At 41.7% G+C, this 26,962-nt stretch overlaps 1 protein-coding gene and 1 pseudogene across 4 annotated transcripts in view; one reads left to right on the top strand and one right to left on the bottom strand.

The window, feature by feature from the left end:
- Positions 1 to 26,962, top strand: part of LOC139749163 (polycomb protein EED-like) — a 139,748-nt gene that overhangs the window by 86,755 nt on the left and 26,031 nt on the right. For all 4 annotated transcript variants that reach the window (XM_071662817.1, XM_071662818.1, XM_071662816.1 and 1 more), the window contains one exon: positions 23,108 to 23,347. In XM_071662817.1, the coding sequence (XP_071518918.1) occupies positions 23,108 to 23,347 (240 nt within the window). The remainder of the gene's footprint in view (positions 1 to 23,107; positions 23,348 to 26,962) is intronic.
- On the bottom strand, positions 1,812 to 3,005 carry LOC139748950 (atrial natriuretic peptide receptor 2 pseudogene; annotated as a pseudogene).

The following is a 26,962-nucleotide window of genomic DNA, read 5'->3' as shown; positions in this document are numbered from 1 at the left end:
GGGTATGTATATTTAAGTGTGGGGACGTGTATGTATATACATGTGTATGGGGGTGGGTTGGGCCATTTCTTTCGTCTGTTTCCTTGCGCTACCATGCAAACGCGGGAGACAGCGACAAAGCAAAATAGAATAGATATATATATATATATATCTATTCTATTTTGCTTTGTCGCTGTTTCAGAAGTGGTAGAGGATGTGTGGATCAGGTGTTTGCTTTGAAGAATGTATGTGAGAAATACTTAGAAAAGCAAATGGATTTGTATGTAGCATTTATGGATCTGGAGAAGGCATATGATAGAGTTGATAGAGATGCTCTGTGGAAGGTATTAAGAATATATGGTGTGGGAGGCAAGTTGTTAGAAGCAGTGAAAAGTTTTTATTGAGGATGTAAGGCATGTGTACATGTAGGAAGAGAGGAAAGTGATTGGTTCTCAGTGAATGTAGGTTTGCGGCAGGGGTGTGTGATGTCTCCATGGTTGTTTAATTTGTTTATGGATGGGGTTGTTAGGGAGGTGAATGCAAGAGTTTTGGAAAGAGGGGCAAGTATGAAGTCTGTTGGGGATGAGAGAGCTTGGGAAGTGAGTCAGTTGTTGTTCGCTGATGATACAGCGCTGGTGGCTGATTCATGTGAGAAACTGCAGAAGCTGGTGACTGAGTTTGGTAAAGTGTGTGAAAGAAGAAAGTTAAGAGTAAATGTGAATAAGAGCAAGGTTATTAGGTACAGTAGGGTTGAGGGTCAAGTCGATTGGGAGGTGAGTTTGAATGGAGAAACACTGGAGGAAGTGAAATGTGTTATGTTTGGGTATGTTTGAAGGAATAGTGGTTCCAACAATATTGTATGGTTGCGAGGCGTGGGCTATGGATAGAGTTGTGCGCAGGAGGATGGATGTGCTGGAAATGAGATGTTTGAGGACAATGTGTGGTGTGAGGTGGTTTGATCGAGTAAGTAACGTAAGGGTAAGAGAGATGTGTGGAAATAAAAAGAGCGTGGTTGAGAGAGCAGAAGAGGGTGTTTTGAAATGGTTTGGGCACATGGAGAGAATGAGTGAGGAAAGATTGACCAAGGGGATATATGTGTCGGAGGTGGAGGGAACGAGGAGAAGAGGGAGACCAAATTGGAGGTGGAAAGATGGAGTGAAAAAGATTTTGTGTGATCAGGGCCTGAACATGCAGGAGGGTGAAAGGAGGGCAAGGAATAGAGTGAATTGGAGCGATGTGGTATACCGGGGTTGACGTGCTGTCGGTGGATTGAATCAAGGCATGTGAAGCGTCTGGGGTAAACCATGGAAAGCTGTGTAGGTATGTATATTTGCGTGTGTGGACGTATGTATATACATGTGTATGGGGGTGGGTTCGGCCATTTCTTTCGTCTGTTTCCTTGCGCTACCTCGCAGACGCGGGAGACAGCGACAAAGTATAATAATAATAATAATAATATATATATATATATATATATATATATATATATATATATATATATATATATATATATATATATATATATATATTTTCTTTCATATTATTCGCCATTTCCCGCATTAGCGAGGTAGCGTTGAGAACAGAGGACTGGGCCCTTGAGGGAATATCCTCACCTGGGCCCCTTCTCTGTTCCCTCTTTTGGAAAATTAAAAAAAAAGAGAGGGGAGGATTTCCAGCCCCCCCTTCCCTCCCCTTTTAGTCGCCTTCTACGACACGCAGGGAATACGTGGGAAGTATTCTTTCTCCCCTATCCCCAGGGATAATATATATATATATATATATATATATATATATATATATATATATATATATATATAATCAAATAAATTCTTTGACTCTTCTATACATATAAACACAACCTACAAGCAAACTACACAATTATTGCGTTTCACACATTAAATAACCTGTTCATCACTCCCCATGGACACTGACCCTCCATTCTTGAATTATCTACTCCGGTTTTCGTACTTTATCTACAGAATCCCTTGCTACGTCAAGCGGGCTTTGCAATGTATGATATACAACTGCATTCAGCAATACATGGCCAAGAGAGACTCCATTTACCTTCCAAACCCGTACAGATCTTGAAGGTTCCTGGATGACCACATGGAATAAAAATGCCTCTTTTTCCCTATATCTTCGTCTGGGTCTTATCTCTGCCAGTGGTCCCGTGTGGTTCCTCTCGTCCCCCATCTACCGAGACGAAGACTTGGTGAAGCCCTGGTTCTTCTTCTTGACCTCCGGCGAGTCTTCGAGCTCGTCTACCATCTGCAGGAAGGCTGGGTTACTGGTCCCGCCTCCATCCCCGTCAATAAGCATGTCCATCTCTGTGTCGTGTAACTGCAGGCCGTCCCGGCCCTCTAGCCAGTACGTGGCCATTTCACCCTTACCCTTGACGTTGATATAGCCACGGTAGTCCATGATGAATCCTCCAGCAGACATTAGTGCTATACGTGTACTGAGGGAGATCTGGATCCTCATGGCTGCAGGAAGCAGCCTGGTCTGTGTGGTATGGGAATGGATTGCACGGCGTGACGCAGGTCCAGAGCCATACAACCGATCTCTGTGGCGTGCTTGTGACCGTTCCTCTTGGGCACTCCAGACACCACCATGTACGCGTCACCAATCGTCTCGACCTTGTACACGTCGTAACGCTCGAGCCGGGAGTCAAACACCTTGTACTGGGAGTTGAGCAGGGTCACTATCTGCAGGGGTGAGCTCTCCGTACAGAGCTCCTCGAAGCCCACAATGTCGCTGAAGTAGATGGTAGCGCTCTCAAAACTCTCGGCTGGCACTTGTTTCTTCTGCCTCAGTTGCTTGGCCACAACCATCGGCAACATCTGGTACAGGAGTCTATCACTTCACCTCTTCTCTGTCTTCAGTTGTGCCATCTTCACCGCCAGGGTGTCCAAGAAAATCTGTACCATGTGTGTGGCCTTCCTGACGAGAAGGATGATGATGGGTGAGATGGAGAGGACCAACACCAGGACAGCGATGCTGACGGCCTCCTCTGTGTCAGCTATCGTCAGCTGACGATATATATATATATATATATATATATATATATATTTATTTATTTATTTATGTACATTATGTACATGTGTATATATGTAAATGTCTATGTGTGTATATGTATGTGTACATTGAGATGTATGGGTATGTATATTTGCGTGTGGGGACGTGTATGTATATACATGTGTATGGGGGTGGGTTGGGCCATTTCTTTCGTCTGTTTCCTTGCGCTACCTCAAAAATGCGGGAGACAGCGACAAAGCAAAATAGAATAGATATATATATATATATATATATATATATATATATATATATATATATATATATATATATATATATATATATATATATATTATTTATTTATTTATTATACTTTGTCACTGTCTCCTGCATTAGCGACGCAGCACAAGGAAACAGACGAAAGAATGGCTCAACCCACCCACATACACATTTATATACTTACACATCCACACATAGCACATATACATAACTATACATCTCGATGTGTACATATATATACACACAGACATATACATATGTACACATGTACATAATTCATACTGTCTGCCCTTATTCATTCCCGTTGTTACCTCGCCACACATGAAATGACAACCCCCCTCCCCCCACATGTGCTTGAGGTAGCGCTAGGAAAAGACAACAAAGGCCACATTCGTTCACAGTCAGTCTCTAGCTGTCATTTATAATGCACCGAAACCACAGCTCCCTTTCCACATCCAGGCCCCACAAAACTTTCAGTGGTTTACCCCAGACACTTCACATTCCCTGGTTCAATCCATTGACAGCACATCGACCCCAGTATATCACATCGTTCCAGTTCACTCTATTCCTTGCACGCCTTTCACCCTCCTGCATGTTTAGACCCCAATCACTCAAAATCTTTTTCACTCCATCTTTCCACCTCCAATTTGGTCTCCCACTTCTCCTCGTTCCCTCCACACATATATCCTCTTAATCAATCTTTCCTCGCTCATTTTCTCTGTGACCAAACCATTTCAAAACACCTTCTTCTGCTCTCTCAACCACACTCTTTTTATTACCACACATCTCTTACCCTTTCATTACTTACTCGATCAAACCACATCACACCACATATTTTCCTCAAACATCTGTTTTCCATCACATTCACCCTCCTCCGCACAACTCTATCTGTAGCCCATGCTTCGCAACCATATAACATCGTCGTAGCCACTATTCCTTCAAACATACCCATTTTTGCTTTCTGAATAACATTCTCGCCTTCCACACATTTTTCAACGCTCCCAGAACTTTCGCCCCTTCTCCCATCCTATGACTCACTTCCATGTTTCCATCCGCTGCCAAATCCACTCCCAGATATCTAGAACACTTCACTTCCTCCAGTTTTTCTCCATTCAAACTTACCTCCCAATTGACTCATCCCTCAACCCTACTGTACCTAATAACCTTGCTCTTATTCACATTTACTCTCAGCTTTCTTCTTTCACACACTTTACCAAACTCAGTTACCAGCTTCTTCAGTTTCTCAACCGAATCAGCCACCAACGCTGTATCATCAGCAAACAACAACTGACTCACTTCCCAAGCTCTCTCATCCACAACAGACTGCATACTTGCCCCTCTCTTCAAAACTCTTGCATTCACATCCCTAACAACCCCATCTATAAACAAATTAAATCCATTGATTTTCTAAGTATTTTTCACATATATTCTTCAAAGCAAACACCTGATTCACACATCCTCTACCACTTCTGAAACCACACTGCTCTTCCCCAGTCTGATGCTGTGTACATGCCTTCAACCTGTCAATCAGTACTCTCCAATATAATTTCCCAGGAATACTCGACACTTATATCTTTGTAGTTTGAGCACTCGCCTTTATCCCCGTTGCCTTTGTACAATGGCACTATGCAAGCATTCCGCCAATCCTCAGGCACCTCACCATGAGGTATACATACATTAAATAACCTTATCAACCAGTCAACAACACAGTCACCCCCTTTTTTGATAAATTCCACTGCAATACCATCCAAACCCGCTGCCTTGCCGGCTTTCATCTTCCGTAAAGCTTTTACTACCTCTTCTCTGTTTACCAAGTCATTCTCCCAAACCCTCTCACTTTGCACACCACCTCGACCAAAACACCCGATATCTGCCACTCTATCATCAAACACATTCAACAAACCTTCAAAATGCTCACTTCATCCCCTTCTAACATTGTCACTACTTATCACCTCCCCATTTGCCCCCTGAAGTCATTCTTCAACGCGTCCAGAATTTTCTCCCCCTCCCCCACCTTATGATTCACTTCCGCTTCCATGATTCCATCCACTGCCAAATCCACTCCCAGATATCTAAAACACTTCACTTCCTCCAGTTTTACTCCAATTAAACTTGCCTCCCAATTGACTTGTCCCTCAACCCTACTGTACCTAATAACCTTGCTCTTATTCACATTTACTCTCAGCTTTCTTCTTTCACTCGCTGTACCAAAGTCAGTCACCAGCTTCTGCAGTTTCTCACACGAATCAGTCACCAGCGCTGTACCATCAGCGAACAACAACTGAATCACTTCCCAAGCTCTCTCATCCACAACAGACTGCATACTTGCCCCTTTTTCCAAAACTCTTGCATTCACCTCCCTAACAACCCCATCCATAAACAAATTAAACAATCATGGAGACATCACACACCTCTGCTGCAAACCAACATTCACTGAGAACCAATCACTTTTCTTTCTTCCTACATGTACACATGCCTTACATCCTCGATAAAAACTTTTCACTGCTTCTAACAACTTGCCTCCCACACCATATATTCTTGATACCTTCCACAGAGCATCTCTGTCAACTCTGTCGTGTGCCTTCTCCAGATCCATAAATGGTACATACAAATACATTTGCTTTTCTAAGTATTTCTCGCATATATTCTTCAAAGCAAGCACCTGATCCACACATCCTCTACCACTCTTCCCCAGTCTGATGCTCTGTACATGCCTTCACCCTTTCAGTTAATACCCTCCTATATAATTTCCCAGGAATATTCAACAAACTTATACCTCTGTAATTTAAGCACTCACTTTTATCCCCTTTGCCTTTGTACAATGGCACTATGGAAGCATTCCGCCATTCTTCAGGCACCTCACCTTGAGTCATACATACATTAAATAACCTTACCAACCAGTCAACAATACAGTCACCCCCTTTTTTAATAAATTCCACTGCAATACCATCCAAACCCACTGCCTTGCCGGCTTTCATCTTCCATAAAGCTTTTAGTACCTCTTCTCTGTTTATCAAATCATTCTCCCTAACCCTCTCACTTTGCACACCACCTCGACCAAAACACCCTACATCTGCCACTCTATCATCAAACATTCAACAAACCTTCAAAATACTCACTTCATCTCCTCACATCACCACTACTTGTTATCACCTCCCTATTAGCCCCCTTCACTGAAGTTCCCATTTGTTCCCTTGTCTTATGCACTTTATTTACCTCCCTCCAAAACATCTTTTTATTCTCCCCAAAATTTAATGATACTCTGACACCCCAACTCTCATTTGCCCTCTTTTGCACCTCTTGCACCTTTCTCTTGACCTCCTTCCTCTTTCTTTTATACATCTCCCAGTCATTTGCATTATTTCCCTGCAAAAATTGTCCCAATGCCTCTGTCTTCTCTTTCACTAATGAACTTATTTCTTCATTCCACCACTCTACCCTTTCTAATCTGCCCACCTCCCACGCTTCTCATGCCACAAGCATTTTTTGCGCAAGCCATCACAGCTTCCCTAAATACATCCCATTCCTCCCCCACTCCCCTTATGTCCTGTGTTCTCACCTTTTTCCAGTCTGTACTCAGTCTCGCCTGGTACTTCCTCACACAAGTCTCCTTCCCAGGCTCACTTACTCTCACCACTCTCTTCACCCCAACAATCTTCTTTTCTGAAAACCTCTACAAATCTTCACCTTCGCCTCCACAAGATAATGATCAGACATCCCTCCAGTTGCACCTCTCGGCACATTAACATCCAAAAGTCGCTCTTTTGCGCGCCTATCAATTAACACGTAATCCAATAATGCTCTCTGGCCATATCTCCTACTTACATACATATACTTATGTATATCTCTTTTTAAACCAGGAATTCCAAATCACCAGTGCTTTTTCAGCACAGGTTATTAGGTACAGTAGGGAGTAGGGTTGAGGGACAAGTCAATTGGGAGGTACGTTTGAATGGAGAAAAACTGGAGGAACTGAAGTGTTTTAGATATCTGGGAGTGGATTTGGCAGCGGATGGAACCATGGAAGCGGAAGTGAGTCATAGGGTGGGAGGGGGCAAAAGTTCTGGGAGCGTTGAAAAACGTGTGGAAGGTGAGAACGTTATCTCGGAGAGCAAAACTGGGTATGTTCGAAGGAATAGTGGTTCCAACAATGTTATATGGTTGCGAGGCATGGGCTATAGGTAGAGTTGTGCGGAGGAGGGTGGATGTGTTGGAAATTAGATGTTTTAGGACAATATCTGGTGTGAGGTGGTTTGTTCGAGTAAGTAATGAAAAAGTAAGAGAGATGTGTGGTAATAAAAAGAGTGTGGTTGAGAGAGAAGAAGAGGGTGTTTTGAAATGGTTTGGGCACATGGAGAAATGAGTGAGGAAAGATTGACCAAGAGGATATATGTGTCAGAGGTGGAGGGAACGAGGAGAAGTGGGAGACCAAATTGGAGGTGGAAAGATGGAGTGAAAAAGATTTTGAGTGATCGGGGCCTGAACATGCAGGAGGGTGAAAGGTGTGCAAGGAATAGAGTAAATTGGAACGATGTGGTATATCGGGGTCTATGTGCTGTCAATGGATTGAACCAGAGCATGTGAAGCGTCTGGGGTAAACCATAGAAAGTTCTGTAGGGCCTGGATGTGGAAAGGGAGGTGTGGCTTCAGTTCATTATTACATGACAGCTAGAGACTGAGTGTGAATGAATATGGCCTTTGTTGTCTTTTCCTAGCGCTACCTCGCGCACCTGCAGGGGGAGGGGTTTGTCACTTCATGTGTGGTGGGTTGGCGACGAGTATGAATAAGAGCAGACAGTATGAATTATGTACATGTGTATATATGTATACGTCTCTGTGTGAATATATATGTATACGATGAGATGTATAGGTATGTATATGTGCATGTGTGGATGTGTATGTATAAACATGTGTATGTGGATAGGTTGGTCCATTCTTTCGTCTGTTTCCTTGTGCTACTGCAGTAACGCTGGAGACAGTGACAAAGTATAATGAATAAATGAATATATATGGTTTCAGAAGAGGTAGAGGATGTGTGGATCAGGTGTTTGCCTTGAAGAACGTATGTGAGAAATACTTAGAAAAGCAAATGGATTTGTATGTAGCATTTATGGATCTGGAGAAGGCATATGATAGAGTTTATAGAGATGCTCTGTGGAAGGTATTAAGAGTATGTGGTGTGGGAGGTAAGCTACTATTAGCAGTGAAAAGATTTTATTGAGGATGTAAGGCATTTGTATGAGTAGGAAGAGAGGAAAGTGAGTGGTATCCAGTGAAGGTCAGTTTGCAGCAGGGGTGTGTGATGTCTCAATGGCTGTTTGATTTGTTTATGGATGGGGTTGTCAGGGAGGTGAATGCAAGAGTTTTGGAGAGAGGGGCATGTATGCAGTCTGTTGTAGATGAGAGGGTTTGGGAAGTGAGTGAGTTGTTGTTTGCTGATGATACAGTGCTGGTGGCTGATTTGGGTGAGAAACTGCAGAAGTTGGTGACTGAGCTTGGTAAAGTGTGTGAAAGAAGAAAGCCGAGAGTAAATGTGAATAAGAGCAAGGTTAGTAGGTTGGGAGGCAAGTTTGAATGGAGAAAAACTGGAGGAAGTGAAGTGTTTTAGATATCTGGGAGTGGATTTGGCAGTGGATGTAACCATGGAAGCAGAAGTGAGTCACAGGGTGGGGGAGGGGGCATAGGTTCTGGGAGTGTTGAAGAATGTGTGGAAGGCAAGAACGTTATCTCAGAGAGCAAAAATGTGTTTGTTTGAAGGAATAGTGGTTCAGACAATGTTATATGGTTGTGAGGCATGGGCAGTAGATAGGTTTGTGCGGAGGAGGGTGGATGTATTGGAAATGAGATGTTTCAGGACAATATGTGATGTGAGATGGTTTGATCGAGTAAGTAATGAAAGGGTAAGAGAGATGTGAGGTAATAAAAAGAGTGTGGTTGAGAGAGTAGAAGAGGGTGTTTTGAAATGGTTTGGTCACATGGAGTGAATGAGTGAGGAAAGGTTGACAAAGAGGATATATGTGTCAGAGGTGGAGGGAACGAGGGTAAGTGTGAGACCAAATTGGAGGCGGAAGGATGGAGTGAAAAAGATTTTGAACGATTGGGACCTGAACATAGAGGAGAGTGAAGGGCGTGCAAGGAATAAAGTGAATTGAAACGATGTGGTATGCCGGGGTCAGCGTGCTGTCAGTGGATTGAACCAGGGCATGTGAAGCGTATGTGGTAAACCATGGAAAGTTTTGTGAGGCCTTGATTTGGAAAGGGATCTATGGTTTCGGTACATTGCACATGACAACTAGAGACTGAGTGTGAACGAATGTGGCCTTTTTTGTCCTTTCCTAGCGCTACTTCACGCGCACACAGGGGAGGAGGGTGTCATTTCGTGTGGGGTGGGATGGCGGCGGGAACGGATGAAGGTAGCATGTATGAATAGGTACATATGTATATATGTATATGTCTGTGTGTGTATATATATATGTATACATTGAAATGTATAGGTATGTATATTTGCATGTGTAGGTGTTTATGTATATACATGTGTATGTGGGTGGGTTGGGTCATTCTTTTGTCTGTTTCATTGCACTACCTTGCTAATGCGGGAGACCGTCAAAGTATGATAAATGAAATATGAAAATATATATTTTTTTTTTTTTTTTTGCTTTGTCGCTGTCTCCCGCGTTTGCGAGGTAGCGCAAGGAAACAGACGAAAGAAATGGCCCAACCCACCCCCATACACATGTATATACATATGTCCACACACGCAAATATACATACCTACACAGCTTTCCATGGTTTACCCCAGACGCTTCACATGCCTTGATTCAATCCACTGACAGCACGTCAACCCTGGTATACCACATCGCTCCAATTCACTCTATTCCTTGCCCTCCTTTCACCCTCCTGCATGTTCAGGCCCCGATCACACAAAATCTTTTTCACTCCATCTTTCCACCTCCAATTTGGTCTCCCTCTTCTCCTCGTTCCCTCCACCTCCGACACATATATCCTCTTGGTCAATCTTTCCTCACTCATTCTCTCCATGTGCCCAAACCATTTCAAAACACCCTCTTCTGCTCTCTCAACCACGCTCTTTTTATTTCCACACATCTCTCTTACCCTTACATTACTTACTCGATCAAACCACCTCACACCACACATTGTCCTCAAACATCTCATTTCCAGCACATCCATCCTCCTGCGCACAACTCTATCCATAGCCCACGCCTCGCAACCATACAACATTGTTGGAACCACTATTCCTTCAAACATACCCATATATACATATACATATATATATATGTATGTGGCATGAGAAGAGTGGGAGGTGGGTTGATTAGAAAGGGTAGTGAGTGGTGGGATGAAGAAGTAAGAGTATTAGTGAAAGAGAAGAGAGAGGCATTTGGACGATTTTTGCAGGGAAAAAATGAAATTGAGTGGGAGACGTATAAAAGAAAGAGACAGGAGGTCAAGAGAAAGGTGCAAGAGGTGAAAAAAGGGCAAATGAGAGTTGGGGTGAGAGAGTATCATTAAATTTTAGGGAGAATAAAAAGACGTTCTGGAAGGAGGTAAATAAAGTGCGTAAGACAAGGGAGCAAATGGGAACTTCAGTGAAGGGCGCAAATGGGGAGGTGATAACAAGTAGTGGTGATGTGAGAAGGAGATGGAGTATTTTGAAGGTTTGTTGAATGTGTTTGATGATAGAGTGGCAGATATAGGGTGTTTTGGTCGAGGTGGTGTGCAAAGTGCGAGGGTTAGGGAAAATGAGTTGGTAAACAGAGAAGAGGTAGTAAAAGCTTTGCGGAAGATGAAAGCCGGCAAGGCAGCAGGTTTGGATGGTATAGCAGTGGAATTTATTAAAAAAGGGGGTGACTGTATTGTTGACTGGTTGGTAAGGTTATTTAATGTATGTATGACTCATGGTGAGGTGCCTGAGGATTGGCGGAATGCGTGCATAGTGCCATTGTACAAAGGCAAAGGGGATAAGAGTGAGTGCTCAAATTACAGAGGTATAAGTTTGTTGAGTATTCCTGGCAAATTATATGGGAGGGTATTGATTGAGAGGGTGAAGGCATGTACAGAGCATCAGATTGGGGAAGAGCAGTGTGGTTTCAGAAGTGGTAGAGGATGTGTGGATCAGGTGTTTGCTTTGAAAAATGTATGTGAGAAATACTTAGAAAAGCAAATGGATTTGTATGTAGCATTTATGGATCTGGAGAAGGCATATGATAGAGTTGATAGAGATGCTCTGTGGAAGGTATTAAGAATATATGGTGTGGGAGGCAAGTTGTTAGAAGTAGTGAAAAGTTTTTATCGAGGATGTAAGGCATGTGTACGTGTGGGAAGAGAGGAAAGTGATTGGTTCTCAGTGAATGTAGGTTTGCGGCAGGGGTGTGTGATGTCTCCATGGTTGTTTAATTTGTTTATAGATGGGGTTGTTAGGGAGGTGAATGCAAGAGTTTTGGAGAGAGGGGCAAGTATGAAGTCTGTTGGGGATGAGAGAGCTTGGGAAGTGAGTCAGTTGTTGTTCGCTGATGATACAGCGCTGGTGGCTGATTCATGTGAGAAACTGCAGAAGCTGGTGACTGAGTTTGGTAAAGTGTGTGAAAGAAGAAAGTTAAGAGTAAATGTGAATAAGAGCAAGGTTATTAGGTACAGTAGGGTTGAGGGTCAATTCAATTGGGAGGTGAGTTTGAATGGAGAAAAACTGGAGGAAGTGAAGTGTTTTAGATATCTGGGAGTGGATTTGGCAGTGGATGTAACCATGGAAGCAGAAGTGAGTCACAGGGTGGGGGAGGGGGCATAGGTTCTGGGAGTGTTGAAGAATGTGTGGAAGGCAAGAACGTTATCTCAGAGAGCAAAAATGTGTTTGTTTGAAGGAATAGTGGTTCAGACAATGTTATATGGTTGTGAGGCATGGGCAGTAGATAGGTTTGTGCGGAGGAGGGTGGATGTATTGGAAATGAGATGTTTCAGGACAATATGTGATGTGAGATGGTTTGATCGAGTAAGTAATGAAAGGGTAAGAGAGATGTGAGGTAATAAAAAGAGTGTGGTTGAGAGAGTAGAAGAGGGTGTTTTGAAATGGTTTGGTCACATGGAGTGAATGAGTGAGGAAAGGTTGACAAAGAGGATATATGTGTCAGAGGTGGAGGGAACGAGGGTAAGTGTGAGACCAAATTGGAGGCGGAAGGATGGAGTGAAAAAGATTTTGAACGATTGGGACCTGAACATAGAGGAGAGTGAAGGGCGTGCAAGGAATAAAGTGAATTGAAACGATGTGGTATGCCGGGGTCAGCGTGCTGTCAGTGGATTGAACCAGGGCATGTGAAGCGTATGTGGTAAACCATGGAAAGTTTTGTGAGGCCTTGATTTGGAAAGGGATCTATGGTTTCGGTACATTGCACATGACAACTAGAGACTGAGTGTGAACGAATGTGGCCTTTTTTGTCCTTTCCTAGCGCTACTTCACGCGCACACAGGGGAGGAGGGTGTCATTTCGTGTGGGGTGGGATGGCGGCGGGAACGGATGAAGGTAGCATGTATGAATAGGTACATATGTATATATGTATATGTCTGTGTGTGTATATATATATGTATACATTGAAATGTATAGGTATGTATATTTGCATGTGTAGGTGTTTATGTATATACATGTGTATGTGGGTGGGTTGGGTCATTCTTTTGTCTGTTTCATTGCACTACCTTGCTAATGCGGGAGACCGTCAAAGTATGATAAATGAAATATGAAAATATATATTTTTTTTTTTTTTTTTTGCTTTGTCGCTGTCTCCCGCGTTTGCGAGGTAGCGCAAGGAAACAGACGAAAGAAATGGCCCAACCCACCCCCATACACATGTATATACATATGTCCACACACGCAAATATACATACCTACACAGCTTTCCATGGTTTACCCCAGACGCTTCACATGCCTTGATTCAATCCACTGACAGCACGTCAACCCTGGTATACCACATCGCTCCAATTCACTCTATTCCTTGCCCTCCTTTCACCCTCCTGCATGTTCAGGCCCCGATCACACAAAATCTTTTTCACTCCATCTTTCCACCTCCAATTTGGTCTCCCTCTTCTCCTCGTTCCCTCCACCTCCGACACATATATCCTCTTGGTCAATCTTTCCTCACTCATTCTCTCCATGTGCCCAAACCATTTCAAAACACCCTCTTCTGCTCTCTCAACCACGCTCTTTTTATTTCCACACATCTCTCTTACCCTTACATTACTTACTCGATCAAACCACCTCACACCACACATTGTCCTCAAACATCTCATTTCCAGCACATCCATCCTCCTGCGCACAACTCTATCCATAGCCCACGCCTCGCAACCATACAACATTGTTGGAACCACTATTCCTTCAAACATACCCATATATACATATACATATATATATATGTATGTGGCATGAGAAGAGTGGGAGGTGGGTTGATTAGAAAGGGTAGTGAGTGGTGGGATGAAGAAGTAAGAGTATTAGTGAAAGAGAAGAGAGAGGCATTTGGACGATTTTTGCAGGGAAAAAATGAAATTGAGTGGGAGACGTATAAAAGAAAGAGACAGGAGGTCAAGAGAAAGGTGCAAGAGGTGAAAAAAGGGCAAATGAGAGTTGGGGTGAGAGAGTATCATTAAATTTTAGGGAGAATAAAAAGACGTTCTGGAAGGAGGTAAATAAAGTGCGTAAGACAAGGGAGCAAATGGGAACTTCAGTGAAGGGCGCAAATGGGGAGGTGATAACAAGTAGTGGTGATGTGAGAAGGAGATGGAGTATTTTGAAGGTTTGTTGAATGTGTTTGATGATAGAGTGGCAGATATAGGGTGTTTTGGTCGAGGTGGTGTGCAAAGTGCGAGGGTTAGGGAAAATGAGTTGGTAAACAGAGAAGAGGTAGTAAAAGCTTTGCGGAAGATGAAAGCCGGCAAGGCAGCAGGTTTGGATGGTATAGCAGTGGAATTTATTAAAAAAGGGGGTGACTGTATTGTTGACTGGTTGGTAAGGTTATTTAATGTATGTATGACTCATGGTGAGGTGCCTGAGGATTGGCGGAATGCGTGCATAGTGCCATTGTACAAAGGCAAAGGGGATAAGAGTGAGTGCTCAAATTACAGAGGTATAAGTTTGTTGAGTATTCCTGGCAAATTATATGGGAGGGTATTGATTGAGAGGGTGAAGGCATGTACAGAGCATCAGATTGGGGAAGAGCAGTGTGGTTTCAGAAGTGGTAGAGGATGTGTGGATCAGGTGTTTGCTTTGAAAAATGTATGTGAGAAATACTTAGAAAAGCAAATGGATTTGTATGTAGCATTTATGGATCTGGAGAAGGCATATGATAGAGTTGATAGAGATGCTCTGTGGAAGGTATTAAGAATATATGGTGTGGGAGGCAAGTTGTTAGAAGTAGTGAAAAGTTTTTATCGAGGATGTAAGGCATGTGTACGTGTAGGAAGAGAGGAAAGTGATTGGTTCTCAGTGAATGTAGGTTTGCGGCAGGGGTGTGTGATGTCTCCATGGTTGTTTAATTTGTTTATGGATGGGGTTGTTAGGGAGGTGAATGCAAGAGTTTTGGAGAGAGGGGCAAGTATGAAGTCTGTTGGGGATGAGAGAGCTTGGGAAGTGAGTCAGTTGTTGTTCGCTGATGATACAGCGCTGGTGGCTGATTCATGTGAGAAACTGCAGAAGCTGGTGACTGAGTTTGGTAAAGTGTGTGAAAGAAGAAAGTTAAGAGTAAATGTGAATAAGAGCAAGGTTATTAGGTACAGTAGGGTTGAGGGTCAATTCAATTGGGAGGTGAGTTTGAATGGAGAAAAACTGGAGGAAGTGAAGTGTTTTAGATATCTGGGAGTGGATCTGGCAGCGGATGGAACCATGGAAGCGGAAGTGGATCATAGGGTGGGGGAGGGGGCAAAAATTCTGGGAGCCTTGAAGAATGTGTGGAAGTCGAGAACATTATCTCGGAAAGCAAAAATGGGTATGTTTGAAGGAATATTGGTTCCAACAATGTTGTATGGTTGCGAGGCGTGGACTATGGATAGAGCTGTGCGCAGGAGGATGGATGTGCTGGAAATGAGAGGTTTGAGGACAATGTGTGGTGTGAGGTGGTTTGATCGAGTAAGTAACGAAAGGGTAAGAGAGATGTGTGGAAATAAAAGAGCATGGTTGAGAGAGCAGAAGAGGGTGTTTTGAAATGGTTTGGTCACATGGAGAGAATGAGTGAGGAAAGATTGACCAAGAGGATATATGTGTCGGAGGTGGAGGGAACGAGGAGAAGAGGGAGACCAAATTGGAGGTGGAAAGATGGAGTGAAAAAGATTTTGTGTGATCGGGGCCTGAACATGCAGGAGGGTGAAAGGAGGGCAAAGAATAGAGTGAATTGGAGCGATGTGGTATACCGGGGTTGACGTGCTGTCAGTGGATTGAATCAAGGCATGTGTATGGGTGTGGGTTGGGCCATTTCTTTCGTCTGTTTCCTTGCGCTACCTCGCAAACGCGGGAGACAGCGACAAAGCAAAAAAAAAAAAAAAAAATATATATATATATATATATATATATATATATATATATATATATATATATATATATATATATATATATATATATTCTATTTATTTTACTTTGTCGCTGTCTCCCGCGTTAGTGAGGTAACATTAAGATCAGAGGACTGAGACTTTGAGGGAATATCCTCACTTGGCCCCCTTCTCTGTTCCTTCTTTTGGAAAATCAAAAACGAGAGGGGAGGATTTCCAGCCCCCCGCTCCCTTCCCTTTTAGTCGCCTTCTACGACACGCAGGGAATACGTGAGAAGTATTCTTTCTCCCCTATCCCCAGGGATAATATATATACATATTATATATTCTTTTTTCTTTCGTACTATTCGCCATTTCCCGCATTAGCGAGGTAGCGTTAAGAACAGAGGACTGGGCCTTTGAGGAAATATCCTCACCTGGCCCCCTTCTCTGTTCCTTCTTTTGGAAAAAAAAAAAAAAAATGAGAGGGGAGGATTTTCAGCCCCCCGCTCCCTTCCCTTTTAGTCGCCTTCTACGACACGCAGGGAATACGTGGGAAGTATTCTTTCTCCCCTATCCCCAGGATAACATATTATATATATATATATATACATATATATATATATATTATCCCTGGGGATAGGGGAAAGAATACTTCCCACGTATTCCCTGCGTGTCGTAGAAGGCGACTAAAAGGGAAGGGAGCGGGTGGCTGGAAATCCTCCCCTCTCATTTTTTTTTTTTTCTTTTTTTTTTTTTAATTTTCCAAAAGAAGGAACAGAGAAGGGGGTCAAGTGAGGATAATCCCTCAAAGGCCCAGTCCTCTGTTCTTAACGCTACCTCGCTAATGCGGGAAATGGCGAATAGTATGAAAGAAAAGAAATATATATATATATATATATATATATATATATATATATATATATATATATATATATATATATATATATATATATATATATATATATTTATTTATTTTATTTATTATACTTTGTCACTGTCTCCCGCGTTTGCGAGGTAGCGCAAGGAAACAGACGAAAGAAATGGCCCAACCCCCCCATACACATGTATATACATACGTTCACACACGCAAATATACATACTTACACAGCTTTCCATGGTTTACCCCAGACGCTTCACATGCCTTGATTCAATCCACTGACAGCACATCAACCCCGGTATACCACATCGCTCCAATTCACTCTATTCCTTGCCCTTCTTTCACCCTCCTGCATGTTCAGGCCCTGATCACACAAAATCTTTTTCACTCCATCTTTCCACCTCCAATTTGGTCTCCCTCTTCTCCTCGTTCCCTCCACCTCCGACACATATATCCTCTTGGTCAATCTTTCCTCACTCATTCTCTCCATGTGACCAAACCACTTCAAAACACCCTCTTCTGCTCTCTTAACCACGCTCTTTTTATTTCCACACATCTCTCTTACCCTTACGTTACTCACTCGATCAAACCACCTCACACCACACATTGTCCTCAAACATCTCATTTCCAGCACATCCATCCTCCTGCGCACAACTCTATCCATAGCCCACGCCTCGCAACCATACAACATTGTTGGAACCACTATTCCTTCAAACATACCCATTTTTGCTTTCCGAGATAATGTTCTCGACTTCCACACATTCTTCAAGGCCCCCAGAATTTTCGCCCCCTCCCCCACCCTATGATCCACTTCCGCTGCCAGATCCACTCCCAGATATCTAAAACACTTCACTTCCTCCAGTTTTTCTCCATTCAAACTCACCTCCCAATTGACTTGACCCTCAACCCTACTGTACCTAATAACCTTGCTCTTATTCACATTTACTCTTAACTTTCTTCTTCCACACACTTTACCAAACTCAGTCACCAGCTTCTGCAGTTTCTCACATGAATCAGCCACCAGCGCTGTATCATCAGCGAACAACAACTGACTCACTTCCCAAGCTCTCTCATCCCCAACAGACTTCATACTTGCCCCTCTTTCCAAAACTCTTGCATTTACCTCCCTAACAACCCCATCCATAAACAAATTAAACAACCATGGAGACATCACACACCCCTGCCGCAAACCTACATTCACTGAGAACCAATCACTTTCCTCTCTTCCTACACGTACACATGCCTTACATCCTCGATAAAAACTTTTCACTGCTTCTAACAACTTTCCTCCCACACCATATATTCTTAATACTTTCCACAGAGCATCTCTATCAACTCTATCATATGCCTTCTCCAGATCCATAAATGCTACATACAAATCCATTTGCTTTTCTAAGTATTTCTCACATACATTCTTCAAAGCAAACACCTGATCCACACATCCTCTACCACTTCTGAAACCACACTGCTCTTCCCCAATCTGATGCTCTGTACATGCCTTCACCCTCTCAATCAATACCCTCCCATATAATTTACCAGGAATACTCAACAAACTTATACCTCTGTAATTTGAGCACTCACTCTTATCCCCTTTGCCTTTGTACAATGGCACTATGCATGCATTCCGCCAATCCTCAGGCACCTCACCATGAGTCATACATACATTAAATAACCTTACCAACCAGTCAACAATACAGTCACCCCCTTTTTTAATAAATTCCACTGCAATACCATCCAAACCTGCTGCCTTGCCGGCTTTCATCTTCCGCAAAGCTTTCACTACCTCTTCTCTGTTTACCAAATCATTTTCCCTAACCCTCTCACTTTGCACACCACCTCGACCAAAACACCCTATATCTGCCACTCTATCATCAAACACATTCAACAAACCTTCAAAATACTCACTCCATCTTCTTCTCACATCACCACTACTTGTTATCACCTCCCCATATATATATATATATATATATATATATATATATATATATATATATATATATATATATATATATATATATATATATGGAGAAAAACTGGAAGGAAGTGTTTCTGATATCCGGGAGTGGACCTAGCAGTAGATGGAACCATGGAAGTGGGTGGAAGTGAGTCACATGATGGGGGAGGGGGACACCCCGCCACACATGAAATAGCGTCTCCCTCTCCACATCCAGGACCCACAGATCTTTCCATGGTTCACCCCCAATGCTTTACATGCTCTGGTTCAATCCGGATATTGAAAGTACATCGACCCCAGTATACCACATTGTTCAATTCACTCTATTCCTTGCATGCCTTTCACCCTCCTGTATGTTCAGACCCCATTCGCTCAAAATCTTTTTCACTCCATCCTTCTACCTCTGGTTTGGTGTCTCACTTCTTTTTGTTCCCTCAACCTCTGACACATGTATCCTCTTTGTCAGTCTTTCCTCACTCATTCTCTCCATGTGTCCAAACCATTTCAACACACCCTCTTCTGCTCTCTCAACCACACTATTTTTGTCACCACACGTCTCTCTTACCCTTTCATTATTTACTCCTTCAAACCACCTCGCACCACATATTGTCCTCATATATTTCATTTCCATTTCATTTCATTTCCTTTCCATTTCCAACACATCCACGCACCTCTGCACAATTCTCATTTTTTGTCTTGCTTAGCACACGTTATTTACCTCCTTCCAAAACATCTTTATATTATCCCTGAAGTTTAATTATACTCTCTCACCCTATTTCTCATTTGCCTTCTTTTTCTACCCTTGCACCTTCTTGACCTCTTGCTGCATTCTTATATACATCTCTCAGCCATTTGCACTCTTTCGTTGTAAGTATCATCCAAATGCCTCTCTTTTCTCTTTCACTAACAAGTTAACTTCTTCATTCCACCACTCGCTACCCTTTCTAATCTGCCCTCCTCCCACCTTCTCAAGCCACATGCATCTTTTGCTCATGCCATCACTGCTTCCCTAAATAGATCCCATTGCTCTCCCGCTCCCTTCTTGTCATTTGCTCTCACCTTTTGCTATTCTACATTTGATCTCTCCTGGTACTTCATACAAGTCTCCTTTCCAAGATCATTTACTCACCACTCTCTTCTCCCTGACATTTTCCCTTCTTTTTTGAATACCTCTATAAATCTTCACCTTCACCTCCACAAAGTAGTTATCAGACATCCAGGAACTGCCCCTCTCAGCACATTAACATCCTAAAGTCTCTTCTTTTTCATGCATATCAATTAACATTTAATCTAATAATGCCCTTTAACCATGTCTCCTTCTCATATATGTAAACTTATGTATATCTCTCTTTTTAAACCAGGTATTCCCAATCACCAGCCTTTTTTCCACACAAATCCACAAGCTCTTCACCATTTCCATTCACAACACTGAATACCTCATGTACACCAATTATACCCTTAACTGCCACATTACTCATCTTTGCATTTAAATCACCCATCACTAACATCGGGTCTTGTGCACTCACTCAGCTGCTCACAAAACAATTGCCTCTCGTGATCTTTTTTCTCATGACGAGCTGCATAAGCGCCAATAATCACCTCTCTCTCCTCATCCTTTATCTGTTTTACCCACATCAGGCTAGAATTTACTTTCTTAGTCTCTATCACATATGCCCACAACTCCTGCTTCAGTTAGAGCCAGAACATCCAGGTTTCTTTCCTCAAACATACTACCTATCTCTCCTTTCTTCTCATCTTTGTTACATCCACACGCATTCAGACACCACAGTCTGTGCCTTTGAGGAGGATGAGCACTCCCCAATTGACTCCTCCTCCTGTTTCCCCTTGTAGAAATTGAAATGCAAGTTGTCATGTGTAAGAATATATGGTGTGGGAGGTAAGCTACTAGAAGCAGTGAGTTTTTATCAGGTGTGTAAGGCTGTGTGTACAAGTAGGAAGAGAGATGAGTGAATAGTTTCAAGTGAAGGATAGTCTGTGGTAGGGGTGTATGATGTCACCATGGTTGTTTAATTTGTTTGTAGATGGGGTGTTAATGGAAATAAATGCAAGAGTCTTGGAGAAAGTGGCCAGTGTGCAGTCTGTTGAGGTTGAGGGGCCTGGGAAGTGTATCAATTGTTGTCTGCTAATTAAACAGCACTGGTGGTTGATTGGAGTGAGAAACTGCTGAAGTTGGTGACTGTTTGATAGTGTGTGAAAGGAGAAACTTGAGAGTGAATGTGAATAAAAGCAAGGTTATTAGGTTTATCAGGGTTGAGGGACAAGTTGGTATGTAAGTTTGAATGGAGAAAACACAGATTCTTACAGCAAATATCCTGCTAGAGAATATTCATACTGAGGCTTTCTTTCACTGTGTCCCATCCTCATTACTGTACATATACTTGGGTTGAATATCATCAACCTTGAATCAGAATAGCTTTGGAGCTTTTGTAAATTGGTGCTGTCCTTCTCCTGTATCACTTTCTTCATGATCTTTTCATCATAACTTTGGAGATTTTGTAAGTTGATGCAGTCCTCTTTTATCATTTCCCCATGATCTTTTCATCATCTGCAAACATATGCAAGTAAGACAAGAGTAACAGTCGCAAAACAAAGCATTTTGGCCCTCCACTTGTGATTTCCTCCCATTTTAAAAAGGCTTCTCTGACATGCATCCCTTATTCAGTTCCATTGAGATAATCCTCTACCCATTGAAGGAGCCTCCATATTCGTGCCTGGTGACCCAGCTTTTTAATCGGCCTCCCAATCAAGTGCTTTCTGACAGTCCAGATACAAACAATCCACTTAACCTTCTCTTTTGTCTAAGACATAGCTCAGTCTCTCTGAGAAATCCAAGCGGTTTGTGGCATATAACTTCCTTTCCTTAAGACCATATTGTCTCTCATGTAGGTAATTTTTCCTTTGTAGGAAGTCATCTGTTTGGTTTCTGATTATCTTTTCCAGTACCTTACAGACCATACTCATCACGGAGTTCAATCTGTAGTTCAACACTTCTTCCCAGTCTCCTTTGTATTAGATAGGTATATGTTTGGCCTCTCTCACTCCCAACTCACTTTTCCTTTCTCCAGCGATATCTTGAACAGAATTTCAAGTTGTGTATCAATTATATCTGCACACGTCTGCGGCACATATTATGCAATTTCATCAGTGCCATCATCCTTGTATGGATCAAAACCCTTTAGTCTTCTTTTAATGTCTTTTCTCAATATCTTAGTGCACTGTAAGACCTAGTGTTGGGAAATCCCACACGATCATCACAAATTCTGCTGTTTCATATCTACAGGGGTTTTATTTGCCCTAGTATGGAGTGCTTGTTACACTTCTGGGGTGGCTCTCCTCTGCATCTTTATTAACCAGATTGGAATCTATAGGTTTTCTATAGGTTTCCATATCATGAATTTGCTTAACATCTTTTCTCTTCATCAATTCATTCCTGTGCACCATGATGTTGCTGTTTTCTCTCTTTTCTAGAGGAATTATTTTGATCAATGTTATCTTGAGCTATTTGTATATGTCCTTGCCTCTGAGGCTTGGATCTGGGGCATTCATCTGGCTACTTTCCATAGTTTCTGTGTGGAGATGGACCACATGAGGATTGGCTGTTATGAAACCTTCCCTCCCTGCTAGCTAAGTTGTTGAATTCGTTTACTCCTTTCTTCTTTATCTCTTCTTATATCCTTTCTTCCTTTAAGAACCAGTGATTGATATTTATGTTTTCTTGAACTCCACTGAGTCCTTGTTGAGTAGTGTGTTATGGTTTCTTAGCAGGATTAACCTCACTGTGCAAAGTCATTGGAGGCAAGAGATATCACTTCTGCATCTTACTATATATTGTCACATTTAGTGTTTAAGCTTACTAGCTTAGAATTAGGGAGCATGATCCTGGAATAGTCACATTGTAGGTTAGATGTATACCATGACAGTTTGGGATATGTGAATAGGTTTTGGAAGAAGTGACAGTTCCTTTGCAAGTGCTGTTATGTCTTATGTTTGATATTTCATTCCATTTGCTTTGCTCCTAACCAATTTTTCTGTGGGAATACAGCTTTTATGGATAATGCATATTCTATTTGTTTGATCATAAGTTTTTCTTTTTCCAGAATAGAGAGAGAAGTGGTACATTCTGGGCTTTGCATGTACATTGCACTCACTGACAGTACATACTCTGTCATAAACATTTTTACCATGTTGTAATTCTTGCATTTAGATGCATTTTATCCAAGAGATGAGCATTGGACATGCAAAAATTTGTAGTTGAACATCTGATGGTCTCGCACTGATAAAATAAACCTCTCTGTAATAGCTACTTTTAGGTCAATTACTTTTGAATTAGATTTATGTCATTTGAACAAGGAAAACCTTAATATATCTGCTGAAGAATTACATAATTGAGGGCATGCAGATAAATTTTCTTTGAAATTTTGGTAGCGACCACTAAATTATTGTAATTTAGTAACTTGTTCTTCTTATAGGACATAGATGTAGAAGGTACATGTATTGTATCTTGTGGAATGGATCATTCTTTGAAGATATGGAAGCTAACAACAGACATCATGGTCTCAACCATCAACCAGTCATACACATTCAATCCAAGCCGTGCAGTGCGTCCATTTCCCACTGTACAACAAAATTTCCCAGACTTCTCTACAAGGGATATCCATAGAAATTATGTTGACTGTGTGCGTTGGTTGGGAAGATTCATCCTCTCCAAGGTATTTTAGTTCTTTTTGCCTTTTCTTATCTCTCTTTAGTTTTGATTAATCATTTTGGACAAAATTAGGGGCACAAATACTGTCATGATAATAACTAATAATAATGATAATGATATCCCTGGGGATAGGGGAGAAAGAATACTTCCCACGTATTCCCTGTGTGTCGTAAAAGGTGACTAAAAGGGTAGGGTGCAGGGGGCTGGAAATCTTCCCCTCCCGTTTTTTTAATTTTCCAAAAGAAGAGCAGAGAAAGAGGCCAAGGGAGGATATTCCCTCTAAGGCTCTTTCCTTTGTTCTTAACGCTACCTCGCTAATGCGGGAAATGGCAAATATGTTTGAAAAAAGAAATGATAATCATAATCATAATCATGATGATGATAATACTTTATTGGTCATGAAATTTTTTTTGAGCATTTGCACATATTCAATAAAATTTATTCAGCATTATCTTATTCATATAGTTATCTTCATTATTTATCACATACCTCAATGGATAAGATTATCACAGATATAAGTAATTTTTTTTTCTTTTTTTTTTTTTGCTTTGTCACTGTCTCCCGCGTTTGCGAGGTAGCGCAAGGAAACAAACGAAAGAAATGGCCCAACCCACCCCCATACGCATGTATATACATACACGTCCACACATGCAAATATACATACCTACACAGCTTTCCATGGTTTACCCCAGATGCTTCACATGCCCTGATTCAATCCACTGACAGCACGTCAACCCCAGTATACCACATCGATCCACTTCACTCTATTCCTTGCCTGCCTTTCACCCTCCTGCATGTTCAGGCCCCGATCACACAAAATCTTTTTCACTCCATCTTTCCACCTCCAATTTGGTCTCCCTCTTCTCCTCATTCCCTCCACCTCCGACACATAAATCCTCTTGGTCAATCTTTCCTCACTCATTCTCTCCATGTGCCCAAACCATTTCAAAACACCCTCTTCTGCTCTCTCAACCATGCTCTTTTTATTTCCACACATCTCTCTTACCCTTTCGTTACTTACTCAATCAAACTACCTCACACCACACATTGTCCTCAAACATCTCATTTCCAGCACATCCACCCTCCTGCGCACAACTCTATCCATAGCCCACGCCTCGCAACCATACAATATTGTTGGAACCACTATTCCTTCAAACATACCCACTTTTGCTTTCCGAGATAATGTTCTCGACTTCCACACATTCTTCAAGGCTCCCAGGATTTTCGCCCCCTCCCCCACCCTATGATCCACTTCCGCTTCCATGGTTCCATCCGCTGCCTGATCCACTCCCAGATATCTAAAACACTTCACTTCCTCCAGTTTTTCTCCATTCAAACTTACCTCCCAATTGACTTGACCCTCAACCCTACTGTACCTAATAACCCTGCTCTTATTCACATTTACTCTTACCGTTCTTCTTTCACACACTTTACCAAACTCAGTCACTAGCTTCTGTAGTTTCTCACATGAATCAGCCACCAGCGCTGTATCATCAGCGAACAACAACTGACTCACTTCCCAAGCTCTCTCATCCACAACAGACTTCATACTTGCCCCTCTCTCCAAAACTCTTGCATTCACCTGCCTAACAACCCCATCCATAAACAAATTAAACAACCATGGAGACATCACACACCCCTGCCGCAAACCTACATTCACTGAGAACCAGTCACTTTCCTCTCTTCCTACACGTACACATGCCTTACAACCTCGATAAAAACTTTTCACTGCTTCTAACAACTTGCCTCCCACACCATATATTCTTAATACCTCCCACACAGCATCTCTATCAACTCTATCATATGCCTTCTCCAGATCCATAAATGCTACATACAAATCCATTTGCTTTTCTAAGTATTTCTCGCATACATTCTTCAAAGCAAACACCTGATCCACACATCCTCTACTACTTCTGAAACCACACTGCTCTTCCCCAATCTGATGCTCTGTACATGCCTTCACCCTGTCAGTCAATACCCTCCCATATAATTTACCAGGAATACTCAACAAACTTATACCTCTGAAATTTGAGCACTCACTCTTATCCCCTTTGCCTTTGTACAATGGCACTATGCACGCATTCCGCCAATCCTCAGGCACCTCACTGTGAGTCATACATACATTAAATAACCTTACCAACCAGTCAGTAATACAGTCACCCCCTTTTTTAATAAATTCCACTGCTATACCATCCAAACCTGCTGCCTTGCCGGCTTTCATCTTCCGCAAAGCTTTTACCACCTCTTCTCTGTTTACCAAATCATTTTCCCTAACCCTCTCACTTTGCACACCACCTCGACCAAAACACCCTATATCTGCCACTCTATCATCAAACACATTCAACAAACCTTCAAAATACTCACTTTATCTCTTTCTCACATCACCACTACTTGTTATCACCTCCCCATTTGCGCCCTTCACTGAAGTTCCCATTTGCTCCCTTGTCTTACGCACTTTATTTACCTCCTTCCAGAACATCTTTTTATTCTCCCTAAAATTTAATGATACTCTCTCACCCCAACCCTCATTTGCCCTCTTTTTCACCTCTAGCACCTTTCTCTTGACCTCCTGTGTCTTTCTTTTATACATCTCCCACTCAATATAACTATTTAAGTCTTCAGGCCTTAAGGAGTTAGGGTTATGTAAGTTCAGTCCTAAATTATTGATAAGTTGTATGCTAGCTGGTGTAGATCTTGCATACTTTGTTCTACAATTTGATGGTTTTAATTGTTTTTTAGTTAGTAACCTTTGATAATTATGGTTTAATGGATGTGTTGAGTCTTTCTGAATTACTTTACATCTTTGAATAGTATAATTTTAGTATAGTTCAAACAATGATGTGATATTCCTAACCCCAAGTTTTACATAATTATTGATTAATTTGGTCAATTTACACTTAAAGTTTGAAATACAATTTTCATACCAGCAAGTAACAAGAAATGATATGACTGACTGTATTACAGCAATATAGAATAAATCCATAATTCTGGTGTTGATTCTAAGTTTGTATAGCTTCCTTACAAAACACATTTTTGAGTTGATTTTATTTTTTGTATACCTTCCTTACAAAACACATTTTTGAGTTGATTTTATTTATACACTGCCTCTACATTCTGAGTAAAACAGAAATTGTCATCAATAATCATACATAAGTATTTATATTCCTTGACATGTTCCAGAGGTTCTCCATTCATATACAAAGAGGATTGAACTGCTGGTAAAAAACTAAAGTCAACAACCATCTCTTTTGTTTTCTTAACATTGAATTTAAGATAGGTGTAGTAATTGATACACCTTACTCTAAAATTTTTCACTTCTCTGCAAATGACATCATGATTGATGCACTGACTGACAAGAGCAGTATCATCTGCATAGGTGAAAAGTTTACAATTATTTGCATATTCTTGACAGTCACTTGTGTATAAAGTGAGTATAAAGCTTTATGGAGTGCCTTTGTTTTTAATATTAACATGTGATTTAACATCAAGAAATTTGACATAGTATAGCATCAAGAAATTTGACGTTGTGCTCTACATTTAAGAAAATCATTTATCCATAAGAGTAGATTGGCATTTACATTCATGTTACTTAATTTTGGATCATTGTGTTAGGTTGGAT

The sequence above is a fragment of the Panulirus ornatus genome, chromosome 6 (assembly GCF_036320965.1).
Source record: "Panulirus ornatus isolate Po-2019 chromosome 6, ASM3632096v1, whole genome shotgun sequence".
Classification (NCBI taxonomy): Eukaryota; Metazoa; Arthropoda; class Malacostraca; order Decapoda; family Palinuridae; genus Panulirus; species Panulirus ornatus.
The sequence above is the reverse complement of the archived record's forward strand: the minus strand, read 5'-3'. Positions and strand labels throughout refer to the sequence as shown.